The sequence below is a fragment of the Sycon ciliatum genome, chromosome 6 (genome assembly GCF_964019385.1).
Source record: "Sycon ciliatum chromosome 6, ocSycCili1.1, whole genome shotgun sequence".
NCBI classification, from domain to species: domain Eukaryota; kingdom Metazoa; phylum Porifera; class Calcarea; order Leucosolenida; family Sycettidae; genus Sycon; species Sycon ciliatum.
Genome location: NC_088648.1, coordinates 28,283,106 through 28,296,450, shown reverse-complemented (window position 1 = coordinate 28,296,450; position 13,345 = coordinate 28,283,106). Strand labels below are relative to the sequence as shown.

The 13,345-nt window shown below is 49.1% G+C and overlaps 1 protein-coding gene across 1 annotated transcript in view; it reads right to left on the bottom strand.

Annotated features, from left to right (window-relative positions):
* LOC135819839 (sushi, von Willebrand factor type A, EGF and pentraxin domain-containing protein 1-like) overlaps positions 1 to 12,975 on the bottom strand; it is a 180,592-nt gene extending 167,617 nt beyond the window's left edge. Inside the window, exons 1-4 of the mRNA XM_065333122.1 lie at positions 12,929 to 12,975; positions 9,719 to 9,895; positions 8,726 to 8,899; positions 8,224 to 8,400 (exon numbers count right to left, since the gene is read on the bottom strand). Coding sequence (XP_065189194.1) covers positions 8,224 to 8,400; positions 8,726 to 8,899; positions 9,719 to 9,895; positions 12,929 to 12,971 — 571 coding nt within the window. The 5' untranslated portion in view covers positions 12,972 to 12,975. The remainder of the gene's footprint in view (positions 1 to 8,223; positions 8,401 to 8,725; positions 8,900 to 9,718; positions 9,896 to 12,928) is intronic.
* Positions 12,976 to 13,345: the final 370 nt, after the last annotated feature.

Below are 13,345 nucleotides of genomic sequence, written 5' to 3'. Positions count from 1 at the left end.
TTCTCGAGTTAACGAACACCTTTCTATTATATAAACTCCAAGAAAAGAAGAAAAACAATCAAGTCCCTATCACAATATCTTACCAAGTAACAGTATAAACAACTGTTATAGATTGATCTATTATTAATATTAGTCGTACGATCTACATTCTGCTACGTGTGTCGTTCTACGTGTGTTTCTACGTGAGTCGTTCTACGCTCCTTTGATGCATGCATGACGAAGAGTGACAATGTCTTACCTCATTATGAATCAGTCTTCTTCTGCATTACGTCTGCATGACTGGCGTGTGTCTTACTTTGGTACGAGCTGACGAGGCCTTTACTGTCGTGTCATAGCGCCATTAGTGCCACGACAGCACTGACGTGTCTCTGCTGCTTATCTCTCCATGATTGCCATTTTACATGTTCACTTCTAAATTATCCTACGCGAGTTGCATGGATGAATCTTGCGTGCGTACGTTATAACAACTATGTATATCAAAATAAAATGTGGCTTGTACCCTAACTATGGTTTAACATTCTACTCCCCATGCTAGAGTATAGAGTAGACACACACGCGTGCAGGGCGCGACACACCAAAAGACAAGAGAGTGAGTTTGGAAGAATGGGAATGTCGGGCAGAGTAGCTGGTCTCAATTGAGTGCGCGTTAACGAATCCTGTGGTCAGCCTACCGAGGGCAGGAGCTGTATATGACCAAGTGGGTCGGCCTGCGCTGAGCAGGAGCGGTTTGTGACCCATGCGAGTTGGTAGGTCGGCCTGCGTTGAGCAGGAGCGGTTTATGACCCATGCGAGTTTAATAGTAGTGCGCGAGAGGCCAGTTACGGAGGAGTGCCCGCATCCATGTGTTTCAAAATATGGGCCTCAACCAGCGAAAACAGCCCTTAGGGTCAAAATTTTCAAAATTCCTTTTTGGTTAGAAATTTGTTGAACCACATCTACTGAAGGAGCTCAATCAAGAAAAAGTTCAATATTCCGATTCTAAACGGGTGTATACACCAATATACAATATGTACTCCAAATTGGTGCAATGTATGTATACGATGTATGTGTACAATAAATATTCATCATTCCAAGGTGGGTGGGCAGCTTGAATACTTTTGAAATTAATAGTGAAGTAAGCAGCTATAATGATAAAGAATAGCTGATGAGTGCGGAAAAATGATCGACATATTCGCACCTGCATCCTGCGTGGAGTCAATTCGCAATCTCGTCTTCCGTTTCTTCCTCCGCAGCTGAAGACACGACGTCGCTACCGTCCCTAGCCCCAGACTCAGAATTTATCTCACTTGACGACTCCTCATCTTCCGATTCTGACGAGTCATCGGCCACCTTGAGCCGCATCGCAGCAGGAGATGACGGCTGCGATTCCGCCTTGCTGTCGACATCGATGTCGGAACAAAAGAACGTTTCATCCTCACTCTGAACTTCAGCGGCTACTTCAACATCCACTCCCCACCAGGCTCGAGCTAGCTGTAGGCAATGACTGCTGTGTGTACTCTGCGAACAGCTCTGGCGTCCGCAGACATCGCAACAAGATCAAGGAACACTGGAGTCGCCACTCGACACCACTTCAATTTCAAAATAAATTACTTCAAGCAAGGAGTTCAAGAAGTCGTCGCGCTGTTCTCCAGCGCGATCAAAAATCGTTGAACGTCACAAATCGACCTTTTTCTCCAAAAAATTACGAAATCTCTAAGGGTCGTTTTCGCTGATTGCGGCTCATATATGGAGTGGAGTGTAAGAGTAAGAAATGGGAATAGGAGGGTGGGTCAGAATTTGAAAGCTGACTGCAGGCAAGGAAACTGGAAAGACAGCAAGCTCTGTTGTGCGCACAGGAAATCTGCGCATGCGCAGAGCGTTGGCATGTGATGTCTATGATACACAGCAGTATGTAGAGAGGGCAAGATTGAGCACACACGAAAGGAGGGTTATGCAACCCGTTATAAAGGCCAACAGCGAAGCAATGGTACGTGACTGTTAACAACGGTTAACTCCTACATTAACCGAACATTTAACATTCTAATCCCCATGCTAGAGTATAGAGTAGACACACACGCGTTCAGGACGCGACACACCAAAACACAAGATAGTGAGTTTGGAAGAATGGGAATATCGGGCAGAGTAGCTGGCCTCAATTGAGTCCGCGTTAACGAATCGTGTGGTCGGCCTACCGAGGGCAGGAGCTGTATATGACCAAGTGGGTCGGCCTGGGCTGAGCAGGAGCGGTTTGTGACCCATGCGAGTTGGTGGGTCGGCCTGCGTTGAGCAGGAGCGGTTTATGAGGCCAGTTACGGGGGACTGCCCATGCCGACATTCCCATTAGGGCCAGAGTAGATAGCGGGTGATAACAACCAATATAGATGGTAAGTATGTATTGCACAAGACCGTTGTTCTAGAGGCATAAAGACAGCTTGATATTGTGGAGTAGGATCGACAGAGAACGCTATCTGCATCCTAAGTGAATGTCTTTGCACTTACTCGGTGATCGGCTGGACCATGGTGTCAGGCCGCTCCGCAGCTGTAGGAGCAAAGGTCCTGAAGGCATCCATCCTGTTCCGGGACAGGGCATCAGCGATGGTATTGGAAATTCCTGGCAGGTGCGATGCTCGGATCAGGAAATTGTGCTTCACACAGATTGAGTACAGGGTGCGGATGAGTGCCATGACTGCAGGAGACCGGCTCGTGCCCGTCTTCAGGCACTCCACGACAGCTTGGTAGTCGCACCGAAACTCCACACGCAGCCGCAGCCACTCGATCCCCCATGTGGCGCAGGCCGCGACAACGGCCAAGAGCTCCTTGTAGAAAATGCTTAGTACCAGTTGCTGCGGAGACCAGTCACCTCTGAACCAGCGACCATTGAAGAAGGCTCCAAATCCAATGGCGCCACTTTAGTCGGTTTGCAACTGGAGGTCAGCGCTGGGCATCCACTTCTCTAGCAGGAAAAATGATTTTCCGTTCCATGTTGACAGAGTCTGGTGCCACCAGCTCAGGGCACCCTTGGCTGAGGCTGAGAGGTGCAGCATTCGGTGAGATGACATCTCAGAGGTGGCCTTGTCGAGGTCATACAGGCGGCGTAAGAATGTACGGGCGGCATGAATTGCTCTGGAAGCGAACGAGAGGTGGCCCAGGAGTGAGGCGAGTTCGCGTTTGAGAACGCAACCCTTGTCGAGGGTGGTAGAGACTAAACGATGTAGGTCCAGAAGCTTGGACTGAGGCAGACGCACTTCCAACGATCGGTGTCCAGTTCCAAACCGAGGAAGGTGAGGACAGCGGAAGGGCCCTCAACTTTCTCTGTGGCGACAGGTATGTTCAAGAACTGGAACAAGTCCAAGATGATGGCCTTGTGCTTGGCCGCCAGGGAGGAGCTTGGTGGGCAGATGTCGAGGAAGTCATCGAGGTAGTGCATTACGTCGGGCAATGAGCCGACATGGACAAGGACCCAGTTGATAGCCGTTGCCAGCTGGTTGAAGGTGAATGGTGAGGAACGGAGACCAAATGGGAGGACCTTCTCGTAATAGTACTTGCCGTTCCAACGGATCCCGAGAAGATGCCAGTCCGAGGGGGCGACGGGCCACAGGCGAAATGCATTACGGATATCTACCTTTGTCAAGAGGGAGCCCTTGCCGAGGCACATAATGGCGGCAATTGCGGTGTCGACGGAGTCGTAATGCAGGCTGAACTGCCCGCGTGGCATAGCATCGTTGACACTGCTGCCATTGGGAGACGACAGGTCATGTATCACACGAAGTTTTCCATTGGACTTCGGCACAACACCCAGACCAGATGTCTGCATGCACAGAAAGGGTGGCTCCGGAAATGGACCTGCTGTTTGCCGAGCTTCACAACATTCGGTCAAATAGGAAGAAACATACTGCATATTACAGATAGCCGACAGGTGATTGGGAGAACTATGAACACCAGATATAGCAGCAGAATGGCCTATCGTGAAACCATGACACAACCCATGCCACACAAAGCGAGAGAAGGAGTGATCAGAATGACGGTTAAGGAGCCCGGCTAATCGGCGTACATTGATGGGGGTCTCCACAGAATGTTTACGCAGCAGACGCTGAGGTGGCGGACTGTCCCCTGCCACATTTGACTTCTGGGTGCTTCCCGCGGCATTGAAGACACACATGGGCACGATAGCAGAATGAGTTGTTGCACTGGTCCTTGTTGAAGTTGCGGCAGATCGGCTTCCCAAGATGGGTTGGCGCGCTGGACTGCGGCGGACCTCCACTCCCAGCGCCGACGGATGGAGGCCCTGGTCTAAAGGGACACCGGGCCTGGGCCACTGGGTGCACCAGAGAACAGCGCGAACATGGCGGGCGACCACGGCTGGTGGATGGCGACTGCCACAAATTAGAGTCGATGATAGCCCAGTCGTTCGACAGTGGTTGGGAGGCTATGGCGCGCCGGACACGCCTGTCATAACTTAGCCATGCGTCCACCTGATACGAGTTATTTGCATCCAGAATAGTGGCCTGATATGCCAGCAAATCATTCGCCCTATCTGGAGCCGCCGCGACAATTACTCTTGTGTAGACAGTAAACGCCTCGAGCCATGACGCTACATCGTGGACATGGCGGCGCTGGGCCTGAGTTGGCTTCTGTACAAGTTGGACAGAGCGGTTGGCCCCAACAGCTAGCTGGACCACATCGGGCTCCACACCCAGCTGGTCCGGGAGGAGGTCATCGAAGTCAATAAACTCGCCGCGTTCAATTCGCCCGCGGAGTTTATCAGGCACAGAGAGCGACGGACGAGCAGCCGGCGGATGGCCCAATGCATGAACGGAGCTGGAGTTGACAAGCGGCACGACGGCTGCAGCAGATTCCAACTGCTCTACTCGCTCCATCAGGGTCTGGAGGACCTGGCCGACGGCCTGAGAAACAGCCGAAGCAAGTACATCAGGGACCACACTCAAGGCGGCGGCAGAAGAAACTGACGGCGCAACGTCGGAGACGACAGAGGTCGTGGATAATGGAGTCCCGGTTGGTTGACGACGGACAGGAGTTGGCCTCGCACGCGCATTACTGCCTGCAGCCGAAGTTTGAGTTGCCGCCCCGGGATCAGGGACCACATTCAAGGCGGTGGCAGAAGAAACTGACGGCGCAACATCGGAGACAACAGAATCCAAGTGGGGAGATATTGGAGTTCTGGGCGGTTGAAGACGAACAGGATCTCGCCGCACACGCACATTACGTCCTGTATCCGAAGGTTGAGCTGCCACTCTGGCCAATGGCGTCTTTTTTCTGGTCGAGAAACGAGCCATCGTCAGAATATAATACTCAAATAATCTCTGGCCGGATTTGAAAGCTGACTGCAGGCAAGGAAACTTGAAAGACCCCAAGCTCTTTTGTGCGCACAGAAAATCTGTGCATGCGTAGAGCGTGGGCATGTGATGTCTATGATACACAGCAGTATGTAGAGAGAGCAAGATTGTGCACACACGCAAGGAGGGTTAAGGAACCCGTTAGAAAGGCCAACAGCAAAGCAATGGTACGTGAATGTTAACAACGGTTAGCTCCTACATTAATCGAATATTTTAAAATGCAGTCCCACATAATATTACAATTCGATTATATTCGTTGCGAGTGCTTTCCTGGCTAACTGTGAATCTTTGATATGTGAGCTGGCTCTGCAATTAAAGGGGAAGTTAAGGCAAAAATCAAAATTTCACCAATTGTAGTCTTCGGGGTGCTGAGTCGAATGGTCTTGGTCCGAGAAAGCTGAGACTCTCCCTTCCTACTTAAATCCCAATCGAACTCGCGCACTTCCACCGAAACTGGGTGACTGCGCCCTACAAGATGGGGATTCGTATGCAAAATGTCACTAAAAGCGCTATTTCGTTCTTATAGTAGCACGGATGACCGCGATTGGCCCATATGTTGTAGTCTTTTGGACGCTGTGTCGACTGGTTTTGGTCCGAAAAGGCTGCGATGCAGCGTTTTTCCTTTATTCCCAATCGAACATGGTTGAACAAGCGGTCTCATTATCCGATGATAGTCGAGAGGCACGGAGGAATTCGGAAGAGGCAATTGAGAACTTTTGTTGATATGGAACGGCGGATTTGTAGTCAGCCACCAAGCCACTGTGACATGGTTTGCGGAAGAGCTCGTATGAAATGGCTCCAGTTGTTGACACATGGATTGTGGTGTCCATGAAGTCAGTGGAGCCCGTTTCTTCAGTGGACTGGTGGGTAAATTTGATCAGTGGGTTACCATCGTTGAAGTGTTGAATAAAACGACAGAGGAGCGCCGATCCAAATACCCACGGCATGAAGATGTTGTTGATGTATCTCTTGAACAATACAGGAGCGCCGGGCGCAGACTGCAACAGTGACCTTTCGAGGTCGTGCATAAATACAATGGCGAAGGGGGGGGGGGGGGTGCCAGATTATTACCCATGGCTACGCCCTCTCTCTGATGGTAGGTCATGGAGCCGAAACGGAAATAATTGGATCTCAGGACGAATGACAGCAGCTCCTTGATCTGGAGAATACTCAGGCCAAACGTGTCGATATCACTGACATGCTGCTGCAGAACTCTGGTAACTGCCTCAATACCGTCCACGATGGGGATACTAGGATAGAGGGCAACCACATCCATGGTCAATGCAATGGTATCCGGGTGGAGCTTGAAGGTCGGGGTAATGCTGGCGTATGCTGTCCAATGCTTCCACTGTATTCTCGAGGTGAGCTGGGATGAACTTGAGACACTGGTTAAGTATTCGCTCTAGGAGGATGGAGACATTGGTGACTGGACTATCGCAGGCTGACACTACCGGTCTCAATGGCACTCCTGCTTTATGGTCTTTGGGCAGACCATACATTATCGGAAACTTATTATCACCTGGGAGGATAGCTTGGTAAAGATCCTTCTCCAGCGTGGTTTTGCAGATCCGCTCAATGATATTGCGGGTCTCCTTCTCCCAGTCGTCAATGGTGAGGTTGACAAGTTCAAATTTGGAATCGTCGTAGAGAAGAGCCTCGGCTTTTTCTAGATACGTAGACATTTTCATTGCCACGAACTTGAGACGCGCCGGAGGAGTGAAAAGAAGGTCATCGACGTGCTGAAATTCAACAATTTCCCCCAATCAGTGATTGACAAGGCCCGGGAACGGGCTGGACGACCGACAGGACCCAAACAGAAAAAGGACTTTCGCAAAACACTCAAGCTGCCATTCAAAACCGATCACATCCACAAGAAGGTGCAGTATTCGCAAATATCACCTGAACACCCACATCATATACAAGAATGCTCGGCTCAGCTCGCGGGTTTGCAGGTCTGCTTTGGACAAGTCCCTATGCCGCAAATTCGTTGATCCGCAGCAGCCAAGGAGAAGGGGAAGACCGAAATCAGCTTGCGTGGCATGTACAGCAGGTGCAGTGGACTGCACCCGCCGAAACGTGGTATACCACCTCGAGTGCCGTTGCGGTGATGACTATGTGGGTGAAACTGGCCGAAGCGTTGCGACAAGATCAAGGGAGCACAATGATAATGCAAGCAACGAAGTCCGAGGGAAGCCGCTGGATGAGCATTACCGGATCTTCCATGCCGATGAGCCATTGTCGCTGGGGCAGACCGGATTCGCCAACGTCTGTGTGCTTGCGACAGAGCCAGACAGGGCAAGGAGAAGGATTCGGGAAGCGGTCAAGATCCGGGACATGGAGCCTAATATCGACACCAGCAGTGGTTGGGATCTCCTGTGAACTCTGGTTGCCTGGCTTTTTTCATTGGAGTGATAGCTGTCCATGTGAAACCTTAGCACCCACAAATTGTACGTATCACCACCCTAGACTTTAGCATTATGTTGGCACTGTCCACACTACTGTAGTCATGTGGCACAGGTTGTACATAATTATCACCGCCCTAGTCTTTCACACGGAGGACTAGCACCCCTATTGTGATCATGTGGCATGTGTCATTTTTTCCCTTGGGAGTTGTTGTTTTTTTGTTTTGTTCTCCCCGCTGTATTCTGCACGCACCTAGCCAGCTTGTTGTTTTAAAGTCTGGCTTGCTTCCGTGTCTGCTTCATCCTGAAGATGGTCAGAGTGACCGAAACGTTGAGAAGAAAGAAGAATTGTTCAGCTGTGTGAAGAAGCAGTGCATCTGAGTGTTGGCCAGTGTTGCCACAATACAAGTTGCTATAATGAAGCTGCGTGAAGCGTGGTTCCGAATTTCTGAACATAAATGAAGACAACATTATCACATAGTACTGACGAGTGCATGTTGGTGGTGTTCCAGACCACATTCCAGTTGTTTGACACACAGTTGTTGTTGTGCCAGAAAGTTGATATCCAGCACTGCACGAGTACGTTCTGTTCGTGAAGGCATCTCGAGCACCACTGGATACGGCGCCGTTTGTAGGAGACACCGGGTTGGAAGGACATTGTATCACTATAACAACAGAATCACAAATACACCAAACAAAACATCAACAGAATTACATGCCAGAACGGGAAATACTGACATACTGTGACGTACAAACAGTCAAACTAACATCTAGTGACTTTAGAAGAATTCCAAAGGCCGGACAGCTTAACCACACCTGGATCTTATAAGACACCTGACTAGAAGTACAGAGAAACCACCTGACGTCTCATCTTAATCCTCCTCTAATTCTTCCCCTTAGCCATGAATACAATGCATGTATGAACATTTCTTCGGCTCTGGCTCTTCAAGGATTGATTTCATATTTTAACTTGAATAATTGTATACGTACGCTGGCAAGTTGGTGGGGATGTCGACCAAGTTCCATTTGGAAGACAAACAGAGGCACTGCTGCCGACTACATTGTATCCAGCATTGCAGGTGAAAATAGTTGCACCATTAATCTCCAAAGACATGGTAGCAATAGCTCCATTAGAAGGTGCAACTTGACCGCCACACACAACACCTGCAAAGCACAGGAACCAGCAAACTTTGAAGTCAGAATGGCCTCACTTGGAAGCCGCAACAGTCAGAATGGCCTCACTTGGAAGCCGCAACACAAAAGCAGCTTATTGACAGAGGTGTCAGCCAGCTTGATACTCCACCAGTGGCCCCTGATGATCACTTAAGCTCGATTACTGGTCTGAATGCAGCCAACCAACTCCAGACAACTCCTCCTCCACTCAACCTCACGGAGAGCCCCAGCACCGTGCCAATGCAATAAAGATGGTATGAACAGCAGTACTTGACTAGCAATGCTGCATGTCCACAGTTTGCCGTATCACCCTCGGGCTCATCGTTCGCTGCTGATTTGCGTCCTACAGGAATACTGGGGAGTTCTAAAGCCAGTGTATCTGACAGGGAGAGCCAACAAGAACTTTGTATGACAGTGCTGCTGGGGTTAAGTGTTCATTGAGATAAGATATGCGGAGCCAGAAAGAGAAGCGCCTTTGCAAAAATGTGCCAGCAGAACATGAATCACTGGGGCAGAACCAGTCACATGCAAGTCCATTAAATTTTGCTCTTGGTATTTCAACCGCTTTTAACGCCATGACATTATAAGTGACGGTGGCCCTACATTCGAATATAGCGCCAAGGCTTTATGAGCGGAAGCACGCCACAATAGGAAAGGTAAAGGTGAGTTTGGGATCTGTCTTTTAGTCTCTCTCTCTCTCTGAGATCAACAGTTGTATAAGATGTGCAATATACAGGCACTCACTTCGAGCTAACATTTGCTTAATTATTTGATAAAAGAATTAGTGAAAAAAAAGGAAGAAGTACTGACGATTGCATGTAGGTGGTGTTCCAGACCATGCTCCAGTTGTTTGACAGACAGTTGTTGTTGCTCCTGATAGTTTATATCCGGTACTGCACGAGTATGTTCTGATCGTGAAAGCATTTCGACCACCACTAGACACTGCGCCATTTACAGGAGACGTTGGATTTGCAGGACATTGAATTCCTATGGAAACATATCCAATCAACAGACATTGTAGAGTCACTCGCTCAAGCTTGGAAATTCCAGAATATTCGCTCACATCATACGTCTTCCGTTTTAGTAGGCATGTTTGAGAAAATCAAAGTATGTTTGCAAAACGATCTCAGATTGATAAAACTGGGAAGCTCAACTGACGAGGGATGAATTCCCTTGATGCCAATTGCGAGTGACCAAAATGTCAATCCAAGGTGAGCATACAACCTTCCTACAAGTATATCTCCCAAGGTTCTTCATTTATTTTCGAAGTTTTGTGCATAGCGGTGAGTTGCAACAAGCTGGGTAACGTGGGTACAGCATTGCAAATGACCGAGGGTTCTTTGACCCACTGTTAAAATTCCTTGATCGTCACTGCCTCAGCTCGTCATCTAAATCTGGTTAATTTATGGCCTGGACAGGGTTGCTGACCAGATGTTTCTCAGCTTGTTGAAGCTCAACTGACGGCTGTATTCCATGAAATAGAGTGTACAGAGCACAGGTGTTGCATTCTCATGCAGGTTTGCTAAGTGAAGCGGTTGATTTGCTCCGTAGGATAATAGCGAGTCAGACAAGTGATAGCCTATGTGCAAGAAGGATATGAGAGAGGGTACGGCGGCTGCTGAGTGATGACCATTTGAGTCGGTGCGGCAGCACCGAGTGGGTTCTGTGTTCAAAGAGAAGGAGATGCAAACAGAGGCGAGCGGCGCGCCGTTGGATGCGCTCAAGCCGATCGTTCAGGTTTGCGGGGAGGGGTGAAAGGACAGTGCAAGCATACTCAAGAATAGGGCGGATGTAGGTTAGATATATGGAGGAGAGAGCAGAAGTGTTTAAGGAATTGCGTAGTCGCAGGAGAAGGAACATCTTCCTGGTCGCTTTAGTGATGGTGTTGTCAACACGCGAGTTCCAGCATAGATTCTGCTGTATGAGGAGGCCAAGTTGGGGATGCCTTGAGGCCACAGTGAGGTTGATATCGTTGAGTGTGATTGATGGTGGTCTGGGAGGTGGCCGGTTGGTGTGGTGAAAGTGGATGACAGTGGTCTTACTGTCTTTGACCAGGAGATGCCAATCCTTCAGCCACTGTGCCGCGGTTGTCACAGCTGACTGGCGGTGCTCTTCTGCGGCTAGAAATTTCTCATGAGCGACAATGATGGCAGTGTCGTCGGCAAACTGGCTGCACTCAGTGTTGCGATTTTTTTAAGGCGGCTGGCAGATCGACTGTGTAGGCCGTGAACAAAAGCGGCCCCAAGACAAAGCCTTGGGGTACCCCCGCTGGAATGTTCAGCCAGGTTGATTTGCTGCTGTCCATTTGCACACGTTGTCGTCTGTTCGTGAGATAAAAGGCAAGCCACTGGAGGCATTTGCCATCGAGTCCGAGGTGGGCCAATTTTGCAAGCAGTCCTTGGTGCCACACCCGGTCAAACGCCTCAGATAGATCGAAGAAGCAAGCAATTACTGTTTGCCCGGCGTCTCTTTTCTCGGTGATCTGATGGATTAACCGAGATAGCTGCTATGTGGTGCCATCGTTTGGCCGAAAGCCTGATGGGGAGGTGAGGTTGGATGTGCTTCGAGATGCGGTCTGCAACTATCCTCTCTTGTACTTTCAACGTCACGCTGAGTAGCGATAGCGGGCGATAGTTGGAGGGTCTGGTTTTGCTGCCCTTCTTGTGGATGGGGGTGACTGTTGCGTCCCTCCACTCTTGCAGGATAGTGCAATGATCGAAGGAGATGTTAAAAATTGGTTGATAGGGATGGCGCAAGTGAACTGGCTGCCTCTTTCAGTAGGCGTGTCTGTATGCCATCACAGCCAGGGCTCTTTGACGGGTCCAGGTTTGACAGTAAATTTGAGACCTCTTGGGCTGTTGTTTCAAGTGTAGTGAGGCCAGGGGTATTGGGTGTGGGGGAATGAATGGAGGGGAGTTCCTCGTGGCACCCTGTGACTGACTGTTGGCTCTGCAAGATGAAGAAAGCGTTCAGGGCGGTTGCTTTTTCAGCGGGGGTTGAGAGAGACTGGCCCTGGGAGAGCATGTCTGGCAGAGTAGTTTGTTCTGATGACTGGAGGCCGCGCATCAGTTTGTGTAGGTTTGGTGTGGAGTGGCTAGTCCCAGTGCCATTACTGACATATGTAGACTTAGCGATTCGGAGAAGGTGAGTAACTTTGTTGCGTTGAGTGGTGTATGCTGTCCAGTTGCAGGGCGTCCGGGTGCGCAGGTAGGCACGGTAGAGCCGGTGTTTTTCTCTGATGGCGTTAGTGAGCTCTGGGTTTATCTACAGGAGACGTTGGACTTGCAGGACATTGAATTTCTATGGAAACATATCCAATCAACAGACATTGTAGATTCACTCGCTCAAGCTTGGAAATTCCAGAATATCCGGTTACATCACACGTCTTCCGTTTTAGGAGTCATGTTTGGGAAAATCAAAGTATGTTTGCAAATCGATCTCAGATTGATCAAACTGGGAAGTTCAGCTGACGAGGGATGAATTCCTTTGATGCCAGTTGCGAGTGAGCAAAATGTCAATCCAAAGTGAGCATACAACTTTCCTGCAAGTGAATCTCCCAAAGATCTTTATCTATTTTCGAGGTTTTGTGCATAGCGCTGACTTGCAACAAACGGGTACAGCGTTGCTAATGACCGAGGGTTCTCCGACCCTTTTTGAAAGTCCATGATCGTCAATGCCCCAGCTCGCCATCCAATTCTGGTTAAACTATGGCCTTGATAGAGAGGCTGATCAGATGTTTCTCCAGGCTGTTGAAGCTCAACTGAAGACTGAATTCCATGAAATAGTGTGTAAAGAGCACAGTTGTTGCATTCTCATGCAGGTTTGCTAAGTGAAGCGGTTGATTTGCTCCGTAGGAGAGATAATAGCGAATCAGATTATTGATAGCCTAAGGAGGCGAAAAGCGCAAGCTCCAGTATCATGAGTCACAGATATTGCAAATAATGAGAAACCCAACGTAGGGGGGTCTGAAACATACAAATCAACATATGATGAATTGTGCGCATTGGGTTCAAACCTTACTTGTACATGTCGGCATTGTGGTTGACCAAACACCATTGGCCATGCATACAGTTGCACTATTTCCTGTCAGTCGATAGCCATCATTGCATGCCAATATAGTCACTCCATATGGTAATCTGGAGCTGCTGACTATTGAACCATTTATTGGTGGGGTAAGTGCCGGACACATTCGTACTGCATTGTACACAAGAAGATGGTAACCATTCCATCATCCACACACAGGGTTTTTAATAAAGACATCCGTAGCGCATCTACCTATCCCCATTTTTAGAAATTAATTACCGTCGCCTAGTGGATATTTTCGCAAATGCATAGGCAGCAATAAATGAGTTAATTAACGATTCACGGCCACAGCATTGTTACTGCATCTGATTCAGTGCCACAGTGTAGTTGTAGAGATAGCAGCTCGTTTGTCAA